At 42.1% G+C, this 13,770-nt stretch overlaps 1 protein-coding gene across 12 annotated transcripts in view; it reads left to right on the plus strand.

The window, feature by feature from the left end:
• The window catches only part of LOC142044749 (ras-related protein Rab-9A), a 34,195-nt gene that overhangs the window by 11,493 nt on the left and 8,932 nt on the right, over window positions 1-13,770 (plus strand). For 4 of the 12 annotated variants that reach the window (XM_075057524.1, XM_075057525.1, XM_075057526.1 and 1 more), the window contains one exon: window positions 584-2,445. The exons of 2 other annotated variants lie outside the window; for them this stretch is intronic. In XM_075057524.1, coding sequence (XP_074913625.1) covers window positions 584-1,674 — 1,091 coding nt within the window. In that variant the 3' untranslated portion in view covers window positions 1,675-2,445. Of the gene's footprint in view, window positions 1-583; window positions 2,446-9,598; window positions 9,705-9,829; window positions 10,232-10,284; window positions 10,419-11,480; window positions 11,684-13,770 lie in introns of those variants that run through there. 6 more of the 12 variants (XM_075057529.1, XM_075057530.1, XM_075057528.1 and 3 more) reach the window with 6 other exon arrangements.

Raw genomic sequence — 13,770 nt, forward strand, 5'->3', positions numbered from 1 at the left:
TTGCTGAATTTCAGAACATGTTGCTGCTTGGTAGTCCAGTGGTACTAGAGTGTACTAATGCGCAAACACTGCCAAGTCTACCTGTAATCTCATGCAGCAGAGGGGTTGTGTAGTTACCTACTTTCTTGTAGTAGTTGAGAATCTCCCTGTGAACTTCTGTAGTGGTGTGCATGGGTAGAAGAGCAAGTATGACAAACATTTTTATTACGCTAGTAGTGTCTTTGTTAGCATGGTTTTTGGCAAGACGCTGTGCTTTTCCTTAAAAATTAGTGTCATACCCTACTTTTTAAATTGTCAACCCTACCGCAGCAGAAGTCTCTGTGGGCTCTCCTTTCCACCAGTATTTTCCTTGAATGAGTGAAGACTAGCATGCCCACTTGCATTTTTCCAGGACACAGACTCCTCTGCATTTTGTATTTGCTCTACTAACTCTACTGTACACCATTTAAAGAAAAAGCTGCCAAAACCAGTGATGTGTACAAACAAAATAGTGTAAAATAAAAAGAAAACCTTGTGAGAATATATAGAAAATGAATTAACGTCATAACTGCAATAAATATGATAAACATTTTTTCGCTTTCAGGTTTAAAAATGTCTGACCAGAAAAATATTGTACACAGAGCCCATTGTATTGAAAAACTACTGTCTGAGAACAATTTCCAAGATATTGAGGATCATCTTAAAGAACTTGAAGATGTTGTTATGACTACAGAGTATCTTCAGGGGACTGAAGTTGCCAAGGCTGTATACAGAGTACTCAAGAGCTGCCCTTCAGCAGAGTTGAAAAAGAAAGCAAAGCAGTTACTATCAAGGTGGAAAGCGCTTTACAAGAATAACTGTGTTCAGTCAATGCAAGTTAAAAAGTCAGTTTCTGTGTATGCGAAAGAGGAAAGTGAACATCTCAGTGTGGTTCCTAGAGAGCAGTTGCTGTCTGAAGGGCCGTGTCAGCAGGAGGCGTTAGATGCTGCTAGTTCTAAAACTTTGGTCCCATCGCAAACTGTTAGAAATGTGGTAGGTAACAACACAGAAGGCAGCGTGAATCAGCTTGCTTCTTTTGAGGAACAACACACTGATAATGAAGATTCTAAACCTCCTGTTAAGGAAGCAAGTCTGCAGCAGGATCTGATGAGAGCTCTGAGGTGTAAATGTACGGATCTTCTTTATAAAGCTTTGACCGGTTCTGCCAGAGACGAAGAAGAAACTGATAAATGGCTAGAGCTATCTAAAGAAATTGAAGAACATATTTTTGCTCTTCATGCTAAAAATGAGAAAAAGTACAAAAATTGCATCAGAAGCAAAGTCTCTAACCTGAAGAACCCTAAAAGTTGCCACTTAAAACATAAACTTTTTTCAGGGACTTTGAGTCCAAAGGCTTTTGCTGAGATGACAGTGATGGAAATGGCCAGCGATGAACTGAAACAGCTCAGGGCTCTGTATGCACAATCATCTGTTTGGGAACATCAGCTTCCACAAGTTATTAATGGCACACAGACAAACAAAATAAAGTGTAGGCGCTGTGAAAAATTTGATTGCACTGTCACTATGATAGCCAGAGGAACTCTATTTCTTCCAGGTTGGGTGCGAAACACAAATCCAGATGAACAAATGTTGACTTACGTTATTTGTAATGAATGTGGAGAGCAGTGGTATCACAGCAGATGGATTTGTTTGTAATACTATCCTTCTTTAATAAGTGTTTTAGAAACATAGATATGAGAAGGTATCTCTGTTGAAACTGTATAATTTAAAATTTTGTATTGATATTATGTAGATGCTGCCACTAAAGTGCAAAATCAGTTTTAAAAGTTATTTTTGAAGATGACTTGAATAAATTAGGTGGGTTTAAGTAATGTCAATACGTAAAGAAATAAAAGGGAAAAAATGGTAACACTACATCTGAGAGGAATATTCACTAGTAACTCCATTAAAAATATTCAAAGTGCTGCAATTTTTTTCCCCAAGGTACTGAGTACTTGGAATTTTCATTATCTTCAGCAAGAGTTCTTTCACAGAACGTAAGTTTCATTTACAGTAAACAAACTGTTTCCAAAACTGCAGTTCACATACTTATGTGCATTGCAGAATGTTCAGCATGGACTCATTCCTTAAATAAATCACTTCTTGCAAGTAAGTGTGAGATTATTAAGTTGGTTTGAGAGCTAATGTCGTAACAGGAAAAAAAGGAATGAAAAATAGAGTGTAAAAGAGGGAGAAGGCAGCTAGCAAATGAAAGCAAAAATGAAGTTCTGCTTTATCTTTTTAAAGCAATTGGAAAATAGGACTTGTGACAATCTCAGTTTGGAGTTCAGATTTGCAATGTGAGATGATATGTCCTGCAACTGTTAAGAAATTAAGGCAGGATCAGACAAGTGTTTATTTCAGGCAATTATGTAAATACATTATTAAATTTACATCTTTGTTTAATAAATAAAGGCATGAAGCTAATATCTGAATGGATAGCCTCTCTTGAACTGGGACATTTGTCCTGAACTGAGCAAATTAATATTTTTATGTGGTAGAGATTACCCAGAAAAATGAATAGAAGGAAATCTAATAGCTAAAGCTTGTATACCTGTTTTTGTTCTAGAGTCAACAGGATTCCCAGTGGCTGTATGCTAGAAGCATTTCTTTTTCAAAAATTACCACCTTAGTGTTCTTCTCACTCGAGTAATAGCCCTGTTGGTTTTTTTTCTGGAAAACTTAAAGTTACTTTAAAATTAACTATCTGAATGCTTTGAATGGAGTATTTATCAGAAGTCAAGGAGATGTTTCTTCTCTCAGCTGGGAAAACCACCTGAATCTGGGTATCTTTCACAGCTGTCTATTGGTCTGTAGAAGACTATGTTCATACTGTGTGTCCCTGTTTTGGTTTCTTCACTGGTTTTGAGCTATTGTGAATGTTTCAATGAGAGGAAATGGGCCTTGCATTGAGTCCCGGTTTTCTGAGTACACGAATGTGTCAACTCACAGACCTAAGGAAATGCAGGGAAGAATGGCTGCCCCGCCTGAGAGGTTAGGTTCTTGCAGCAAAGCAGTAATACTGCTTGGAAACATAACCTCCTTCATCATGAATTTCCTTGTTGGAGTATGGACTAGATGGTGAAATGGGTCAATAAATTGCCAAAGTCATGTTTTAGGCACAGAGGAAGGTGTTTTGTTTCACGCTATTGTATAAACCCAATAGAACTGCATACTTGGCATTAATGGGGATACCTTTTACAAACGCACAGCAGGCATTTTGCAGTTCAAGGCTAAAATGTATCAGCTGAGCAGAGAAGCCTGGTGAGTGTTAGCTGGAGGAATTAAGGACAGTTCCTGTGCCCATCCAGCTGTAACACAGCTGAGGCTGGTCAGCTTCTCTGGGCTGAGGCTCTGCCCTGAAGCTCTCCAACCACATGATTTGTCAGAGATAGGAGTTAGGGGCATGAGATGAGAAAATAGCTCTTGGTGAACTAAAAGCCAGCCAGGACTAAAAAGCGAATACAGGCTTTTATCTATATATGGTGGAAGTGGTGTGTAAGCCAATGTTACAAAGAGACGCTTACTATTATTCCACTGAAAAAAACCCAAGAAAAATCTTTTCTGTTCTGTGAAGTGTTAACAGTTAACTTTCAGCGGTGTGATTTACTGTGGTATTATGTAGATTTTTATCATGTGAAAATGTGTGTTTTAGTGGAATTGCACTGATAGAAAACAAATATTAAAGCATTAGGCCAGACCCGCAGTGTTCAACTGTGTAACCAATCAGTTAATATCTGACCTTCCTTCCCAGCCCTTAGCCTTGCTCTGGAATTGATGCTTACAAGTAGGCCTGCTTGTTTAAGTTCAAGTACTTCTGTGTTTTCAATAAAACTACAGGAAAGCAAACACTTCTGTGTTACTGGTTCACAGTAAGCACAGAGTTGTGTGCTGTCATTTTGGAGGTCATGGTCCTGTTGAGGAGAGCTATATGCCTGTACTGTGCTGTGTCAGAACACTGTGTAGCAGAAGGTTTTATTTTAGCTGTGAGCAACAGACACTTATAAATAATTTCTGCCTGCAGATAGTTTTGAAGCCATTCCAGTAATGTATAGCTCATCCATGTTTTGTCTTGGGGAAGGGAAATGTTACAAGGCATGGATGGTGTTTTTGACAGAATGTGTTTCAAGGGTAAAATTTGTAGCTGTAATACTGACTACATTTCTGACATATTGTGTAACATCATTTTCTTTGAACTGTCTCCATCACTAAATATATAGTGCTAAGCTATATGCCCCAACATGACTGGGATTTTCTACAGATCTATATTTACTGAGGAGCTAAGAAAATGTAAACAGCAGATATCTTAAAACTTTTTCAAATCATTAAGCAAGCCTGCCTCACTGCAGATCTGAGTCAGCTGTGCCTGCAGCAGCAAGAGGGTTGTTTCATTCTAGGCTTTCACATCTTACTCTTTCTCCTAAGATGGGGAAATAATAAAATCCAGTTACTAACAACTGCAGTTGCAGCTTATGGTATAGAAACAACTGTCAGTAACTACAAATAGTCAAAAAGTGGATTATAACCATGCCCCTTTTACAGCTGTCCCTTAACTTTATTCCGTCTGTTTCAAACCAGGAGCAGTCAGAACTCTTAGGGCAAGTCCTTGGAGCCCTCGCAGTTGTAAACTCAGCATTTTAAAGTGGTTTTCCATGGTAATACATTGTGAGCAGGCATTCCTCCATTGCCTTCCTTCCCAGTAACAATTCAACCCGAGAGCTGGCTTTGTAACAAATCCAGTTAAAGCTAGACATTAAAAACTGAGAATATATTTGTAAATTTTCTGAAATCCAGGAATCATTAAAAGAATTTCTGTTCATATTGAAAGAGATGGAACCCTTACTTTTATTCAGGAGTTACCTAGTCTAAGCTGCTGGCTGCCGGTTCAACACACAAATAGTTGCTAGGTTCTTAGCATGACCTAAAAGCCGGGTACAAAATATACTGCTGCTTGCTCAGATAGTCTGTGAGACAAGGACAAGATCTGGGAATATTGGCAGAAAGGAGCAGAAGGTATTGGGAGGCAGGGAGAGCGAACTGGGCCTGTTTTAAGTACGCTGAGGACACAGATCTGTAGGGAATGAGGCTTTGTTGTTCCAGGGCTGGTGAAAAAGCTTATCAGGTTCGGTTTCATTTTATGCCTAGTTCATGCTGATAAACATGCTGCCCACAGCTTCACATTTAACAGTTAATGAAAGTGTATACAAAATCATGAATTATTGTATTACCTTCTTGATCATCTTATGCCATTGGTTATTTTCACCTAACACAGTTCATTACCACTTTGGCCATTTTTCCATTTGTGTTTGTATCCGATGCTCGTTACTTGAAAGGTTTAGTAGAAAGCAGATACCATGTGTAGCATCATGTGCCACTATATATCAGAATACTGTGCAGACATGAAGTGCCAAATAGGAGAGACGGTCATTCAAGTAAATCATTGCTCTTATTTAAAAAGGCGCGGTCGCAGTTTCACTAAGCAAAGTACTGCTTTAGGCCACAGTGTGTCAATAGGTTCTATTGCCCCTACCCTGATTGTGTAACTGCACAGGCTTAAAATGTTTGACTGGATAAGATTGTGTGCTTTGGCTGAAAATGGCTCTAAAAAGTCAACTTGCAACTACACAGTGTATGCGCCAGCAGGAGGGTCTAGATTACTGGAGTACAGGGAGTGTCAGAGTCCAGAAGCAAGAATAAAAGGAAAGCCTTGAAAAGTGATATTCTTTTATGTTGTTGAGGTCATCTTTTTTCAGTTTGTTCCAGATGGGAAAAAGATCTCTTAACTTTTTTAAGCAGAGACAATTAGTTTTGGTACAATGTTTAGCATATCCATGATGCTACTCCACAAAGGAGCGTGACATTAGAGGTGATCCACACAGACATAGGACAAATGTATGCCGAATAAGGCTAAAGTCTCTATTTGTTTTCACTGGGTGTTCCAGAGACACTGTAAATTCAGCTGCTGCTTGAATCCTATGATTTAATAGTAGCAATAAGGTCTTAAACATAGATTGCACTCAAAGCTCAAGCAGCCTGCAGCTGCAGAAGTTGTAATACATGTCTTAAGAAGATGAGAGCTAATTTAACAATGAATTTCACACAACTTTCAATGTAAAAGCAAAGATACTATTCCGAGAAGTGCTCTATTAATTGGAGTCGATGTTGCTCCCTTAACACCAGTGACAAAACTCCTGGTTGCCAGATCCATTTAATTTCATTCTGTTGAGGGCCTTTTGTATCTCCCTCATAACCCTCTTACTGTAACACTTTTCAGGGAGGCACTCAGCTGCCATTTTTTGTTTATAACTCTTTCTTCCTTTCCAAGCCAAAAGGAAATATGTGCTGTTTATTGTTTATTTAAACTGTATTCCTTTCAGTCTGCTGTGCTATGTATGTTTGTTACTAAAGCCAAGAACTGCAACTCTTTAAACAAATAAAGAACAGCTTTTTTTCTGGCAAAAAGTTACCTGGTAACAGGCTGTGGTTAAGGAGCAGATATGTTGAATTACTGTCCTTCAGGGAGTCTTCAGGGTGTAACGGCCCAGTTCCCCAGTTCGTTGAGTGTGTGGAAGATAAGGAAAGAAACAAGAGCACTTTGATAATGTCTTGGATTGCTTGGGGGCTGGCTTGCTGCATTCTGGTATTAGCAGAGCCATAAAGGCAGATGACTTCATATCCCCTGATTTTGTACTGCTGTAATTCAGCCAGGAGGTGACAAAGTCATGTTTTATTGAGGCCACGTCATTGCTTGCCAGGATGGCACAAAGTCTCCTTGCCAACTACAGATGGTAAAAAGCATTATTCACAAGCTCTATTATATGAGAGCTTTGCTTATACAGAACTTTCTCATACACACACACACACACACACACACAAAATTGCCCTTTATTTGCCATTGGGACGTTATTTGCGCCGTTTGCTAGCACGTGACATAACAACAATTGTCTCTTCATGAATGCAGCTCTGTGAATAAAATCCTTGAGGTGCAAAGTCAGCTCTGGGAGAAACGTGCCCATGAGGGAGCAGCGAGGGTGGGTTGCGAGCCAGGAGCGGAGGGTGGGTGACAAGGAGTGCAGGGACAGTGACTTCGCTAAAAAGGGTCACTGTCCCGCAGCACCCAGACAAGAAGGGCAGGGCAGGTTCGGTGACGTTAATCGGCCAAAACCCCAGTGCGCAGCAGACGAGTCCGTGGGGAGGAATCCGTGCTGAGGTGGGGCTGGCTGTCGAATGGGGTTTGGGGCATGAGGTGGGCTACGGGACCGGGGCTACCGGGCTGAAACGTGGCTCCCGCTGGCACCGGGACCCTGAGGCAGAGCGGGACGGTCAGGCAGCGGCCTCGGGCAGGAGCAGAGCCCGCAGCGCCCGCTGTCAGGACCCTACGCTGTCTGCAGAATTTAAAACCGGAGCGATGTTGGTGTATGTGTTTCAAACCACGTCTCAGCTGGGCATTTTCTTCTGTCTGTTCCTAAGAACTGGCAGGTATACTTCATGTGACCGGCCTTATCAGTGGCATTATTTGTTCTACAGATTTTGATCATTCTGCAGCAACTATTAGTTTTGTTACAAACATGAGTAATAGTAACAGTGTGGACGCAAGGGAAAAGGGCCTTCAGTTCCTGATACTCAAGCATGCATGCGTGTGTTTTAACCATAAGAGTAACTCTATTGATACTCCATTATGCCTATAAAATCATAAGCATAATAGGCTGTGGTTACAGCATGGTCCTTTTCTATTTTCTTTTATGTTCCCATGTAAAAGAAATAAAAATACATCCTATGTCAGAAGATAAGAATTTTGTTTCTAACTAGAATTTTAAAAATTTGAGGGACCTGGACAAGCTTGAGAAGTGGGCTCTTGTGAACTTCATGAGGTTCAATGAGGCCAAGTGCAAGGTCCTGCGCCTGGGTTGGGGCAATCCCCAGTATCAATACAGGCTGGGGGATGAAGGGATTGAGAGCAGCCCTGCCGAGAAGGACTTGGTACTGGTGAGTGAAAAACTGGACTTGAGCCGGTAATGTGCGCTCACAGCCCAGAAAGCCAACTGTATCCTGGGCTGCATCACAAGAAGCGTGGCCAGCAGGTCGAGGGAGGGGATTCTGCCCGTTTACTCTGTTCTGGTGAGAGCCCACCTGCAGTTCTGCGTCCAGCTCTGGGGTCCTCAGCACAGGAGAGACATGGACCTGTTGGAGCGGGTCCAGAGGAGGGACACAAAAATGATCAGAGGGCTGGAACACCTCTGCTATGGAGAAAGGCTGAGAGAGTTGGGGTTGTTCAGCCTGGAGAAGAGAAGGCTCCAGGGAGACCTTGCTGCAGCCTTTCAGTACTTAAAGGGGGCTTATAAGAAAGATGGGGACGAACATTTTAGCAGGGCCTGTTGCGATATGACAAGGGGTAAACTGAAAGAAGGTAGATTCAGACTAGATACAAGGAAGAAATTTTTTTACAATGAAGGTGGTGAAACCCTGGCCCAGGTTGCCTGGAGAGATGGCAGATGCCCCATCCCTGAAAACATTCAAGGTCAGGTTGGACGGGGCTCTGAGAAACTTGGTCTAGTTGAAGATGTCCCTGCTTGTTGCAGGGGGCTTGGACTAGATGACCTTTAAAGGTCCTTTCCAACCCAAACTATGCTATGATTCTATGATTCTAAATTTCCTTAAATGTATCCAAGTGTCTGAGAACCAGTGTTGTCTCAAGAAAAAAAGATGGTACCTTCATCCGACAAGGTATCAAGTGCAAAATAAAGTAATTATTTCCACCACTTCTAAATGCGGATATTTTTTTTCTTTTTAAATCACAAAATAATGCCATAACTGATCAGAGCTTATGTCTTAGAATTATCATCATTTAAAGAGGTCATTTTTCTACCCCTCCAGCACTTAGTTGTATTTTACTTTAGCATTAGATGAAAGCAGATCCCAGGAAAAAAGTACTTTAAAAATTTCAAAGTCCAGCTTTGTTAAATAAGAATGGGTCTAGTATCATCAGATTTGCCTCTAGCATGGACTGCCTTTTAATAGTCCCGCTCCTGTCAGTAGGAGACATTTCCTTTTGGCGATACTGAGATCTTGTTTTCCATTCCTCGGGCCACATTGTAAGTCTAATCCAAAACAAGATGACTCTGCAAGTGGCAATTCCCGTCCAATTGCATCTCCCTTATGATCGGGAGCATGTGACAACTGCTCGAGCAAACGAGTGCATTTCAAATGCTCTTTCCTTATGCCTGTCATCGCCTATTCCTCTTGATGATGTGGGAACCTCTTTGAATACACTTAAATAATTTCCGCTCTTTTCATTTTAATTACATTTTGCCCTATCCTCGTGATGAGTTAGAGAGCCGGTGTCACCGGCTTCTTTAAACTTTTCTTCCTGTGATGTTGTTTAAACAGTCACGTTGACGTTACCCTGAATTCCTATAGAAAAAGGTGTCTGGCGCGGCCCTCGGCGGACGGACGGACACACGGACACCCCGGGGGCGGGGCCTCGGGCGGGTGGGTGGGTGGGGCGAGTCACGCCCCCCGCCCCTCCTCCCCGAAAGGCGGGGCCGGGTGCCCGGGGCTGGGCTCACGTGATCCCCCAGCCCCCGCCCCCTCCCGCTCCGCCATGTTGTTTCTTCCTTCCACAGCGCCCGGCGGCAGCGGCGCAGCCCGGGCTCGGGACCGGCGGCAGCCCCCTTCCCCGCGGGCAGGTATCGGCCGCCGTGGCGGGGTCCCCTCCCTTTTCCTCAGCGGGCGCGGGCGAGCAGCCGGCCGGTGGCCGAGGGCTGTCTCCGGGCCCGCCGTTGGCGGTGAGGGGCTCGCTCCCACCCCGGCAGCCTTGAGGCGGGCGGGCGGTGTGGGGCTGACCGGGGTTTGCGTTATTCTCTTTCCTCCTCGCTCTCCGCTTAGCTGCTCCGTTGCCGGCTCCCGCTGCTTGCTCGGGAACCGCCGGCTGCCGAGCCTTCCCCCCCCGGCCCGGCCCGGCCCGGCCCGGCCCTGCGGAGCGCCCCGTGAGGGGGCCGCGGCGGGGGAGGGCGGCGTGACGGGGGATCCCGTGATCTCCGAGGGAGATCTCCGAGGTGTTGGGGTGGAACTCGGTTTCCTACCTGTCTCCTCACCACCCTTCAAACCGGGGGAGAAAAAAAATACTAAAAAAAAAAAAAAAAAAATCCCTTTACCGCCTTTTCCTGTTTGCTGTCTGCTGAAGAAGGACTTCTGTGTCCCAAGGGAGCAAATGGTGGGGTTTAGTTCTTCTTTTTCGAACCAGCGACTGGATTTAGCTCCGCTCTGCAGCCCCCGGTTGCGTTTTTCGTTGTGGCAGGCGGCTGTCCGAGCTTGGAGGTGGTGATGGCTGGAGAACCAAAAGGGTTAGGTTAAGATTGTTGACTGGCTTACGTCCGAGTGGTTAGTGAGCGGTTTCCAGTGTAAGTATTCCATGTTAAATGTACCTCCTGCAAAATAATCGAATGGATAACAGAATAGTGCAAGAAAACTAGTTTTAAAAACCTGTGTTACTGGCCTTTATAGGAAGGTTACATGTAACTAGATACATAGAGAGCACTTAATTTTACTGACTTGGGTGGGACAGGCAAGCAGGGAACTCCTTGGCTAAATTTTCTTTTGGAATTAAAACACTTGCCTGGCTGCAGATAGCTGTCATGCACTCTGCCACCCCACATGTTGTTTTCCTTCTTTCCTTGTCCGTAATAATTTACAGCTCTACTGAATAAGCATGTGGTTTTTATTTGTCTTTACTTTTAAAGTGTTGTACAATGCTGAAGTTGTCAGTGCTTGCTTTTTTTAGAGCAAGCGTGGTTGTGTGTGACTGGGCTTTTTAGGGGATTTTTTGGTGGCTTTTTAGTAGCTTATAAGGTAACAAGCTGTAATGGCAGACTGGAGGGAGAGCTATTTCTCAGACATACCCAAAACAAATCCAAACCTCTTTTTTCCTACCACTTTTTATTTCTGGAGAAGCCTAACCAAAGGTTGGTGTCTGTGTTTCAGTATCAACATGGAATTTATAATAAGCTTATTTTTCTCTGTCTTCTTTCAGGTTGTATGGAGCTCTGTTTGTTGCCTTAATTTTAGTAAAGCCTTTTCCATTAGGTTAAATATAGGGAGTGTGCAGTTAAAAAAAAAAGTCTCTAGCAGTCCTTGTTTTGCTTTTGAGTGCTTAAACAAACCATCAGTTTCCTTAAAATGAGAATATGTGAAAAAAAACTGCAGAGGGTCAAATGACGTATTTGGATTTCAAGCTGTATTTTATTTTGTGTCAATTTAGTAATAAATTGTGAGAAACAGATCTTTCAGCTCCTTAGGATTGGAATTTCACATAAATGTTTCACGATGAATAAAAACTTCCTAGCAAAAAGTCTTAGAAGAATACCTTAAGTTTTGTGGGGGTTTTTTTGTTTGCTTTTTTGTTTTGGTTTTTTTTAGAACGCTCATTCTCCTTGGTGTTTTGTTTTTATTTTCATTCTCCACAGAGCAGGCAGTATGTTGGCCTGGTGCAGTGCAACCCACTTAATCCCTTAGGGATGGGCTTTGGTCACATAGTTATATTGGGAAGAATATGAATGGACAATGTAGCCTGACCAACAGAGGCTGCTACTGCTAAGAGTCCCTGGAGGAAAAGGGAAGCTAATGCAAGGGAGAAAGATGAGCACATATGAGCAGAAATAATTGCTTGGTAAGTTATTGAAAGAGTGGGAAGCAGTAACAGAGAAGTAGGTTGCAAGGAGAATGTCAATTAACTCATGAATTGTTAGAAATGTAGGACCAAGAGGAGCAGCACCTAAGGGTGTTTTGAAGTTGGCTGAAAGTAATAGAATATTTAAGTTGGGAAATGCTCAGCTGTGAGCTGCTGAGAAATGTCAACTCTGATTAAATCAGAATAAATGATAGTTTGTTCATTCTACTTGAATGTGGGGAACGCGATGGAAAGGGAAGGCCAGATCTCTGCAAGATTAAACTAGCAGAGGTATAAATGTAGGTATTTCTCCAGACAAGTTTTGCTGATTGAGTTTGTGGCTAGGTTTAAGTTAGAATAAATTGTTTCTAACAGTAGGTACTGGGATGATTTCATGATGCAGGGGTTATGTAGACTTAAGGATTCCTTCCCTTGGCTGCTGCTTCTTTAATAGTCCTGAGTCATACCAGCCAACTGTTATAACTAGAGTCCTGAACTACGTAGGAGTTAAAAATAGCCTTGTAAACAAACCCCCAAATACAGCTTTTTGGTAATCAAATGAGTGGCAACAGCTGTATGTCAGTTCAGTTTGGGTTGTGTTCATATTACAAATTACTATGAATAAACTCTAGTGATATTCTGGTGTTTGATAAAGTGTGTCTAGTCTGCTATTTTCAGATAACCTGTCATCAGATTATTAAAGATCTGTCCAACAGGAAACACAAACTACCTTTGCAATGCAATGGTGAAATCCTAGATAAAGGAAGGAAGACTTAAAAGGTGACTAGGGTCTCAGTAGGTCGAGCCACATGATTGAAGGGCTTCCAGGCTTCTGGAGAACTAGGCAGCTGACAAATGGCCATCAGTAAAGGGATGTTCCTTATCCACAGCTCTTAGGACTGTACTCTGTGGAGGGGAGGGTCAGTTTGGAGGCTGACTAATGTCTGAGCTTGTAATGCATTCAAAAGTACAAAGCGTGTAGCTTCTTGACTTCATATCTATATGTTTCCCTTTGAATTGAGAGCAAAATCTTTCAAGGTCAAACAGGCTTGTGGCCCCTTACACGCTGAAGAACTGTTCTTGTGCCACTTAATTGGCCAATGTGTAAACCAGTACCTTCTAAATACAGGAACAAGGATTGGCTAAGCAGAGAAAAGGGATAAAATTTGCTTCTGTCCTTTTCTTTCCCGATTTCTGGAAACTTGCAGATCTGCTATAGGTGACAAGTGTAACTACTCTGTAGTTATTCAGGGCTGAGAGATGTAAAAACTCCACAAACAGTAAGTGTTGAAAACTGCTTTACATAGTTCTGGATTCTGCCCCTTCTGCTGCAGCTCTGATAGTTCTTGGGACTTTTTTTTCCCAGACATTTTACAGAGAAGGAATTTATGTCATTTTTTTAATGAGCCACTGCAACTAACAAACCACAAGAAACAACTTTTTTCTATGCTGGCCTGGTAAATACTGTCAAATGCTTTGTTAGTGTTAAGGAAAAAAAATTGCTAATGAGGGAGTAAGTTTACATTATGTTATTGAAAGGCCAGTGTTTTTGTCAGATAAAATACTTGAAGTGTTTGTGTGCCTTTTTAAACTATTCATGTCTGATGCCTGTGGTTTAACAAAATAAGATGGCTTAGCAAAGAAAACTGTGAATAAGCTTCAAAGCTGAAATGGATGTGTTGTATATGTGTAAATTTGAGGATAGGAAGTTATGAAACATGGTCAGTGTTACTGCTGTACTAGTTATGGGACTGCTAATTCTGCTTCTGAGTAACTCTGAGAGAGTGTTTATTCTTAAATCTAACAAAGATGGCCCCTTTTTTTAAGAAGTCCTGGGTGAAAGCATATTAGGCTGTAAATAAACGTGATTACTTGGAACAAACTTGAGTCTGCCTTACTTTGGATCTTTTTCCTTCTTCAAGTCAAATGGGTGCTCTTTAACAACTTTAGTTAAAGGACAGTGTACCACATATCTTCAAGGAAACCTTTGGGTTTAGTCTTTATTTCATACAGCAGGTGATCACTGGATGTAAATGGTGATTGAAATAAATTTTCTTGCCCATTTCCAAGTTAGAAAGTAGGTACAA

The sequence above is a fragment of the Buteo buteo genome, chromosome 25 (genome assembly GCF_964188355.1).
Source record: "Buteo buteo chromosome 25, bButBut1.hap1.1, whole genome shotgun sequence".
Lineage (NCBI taxonomy): Eukaryota > Metazoa > Chordata > Aves > Accipitriformes > Accipitridae > Buteo > Buteo buteo.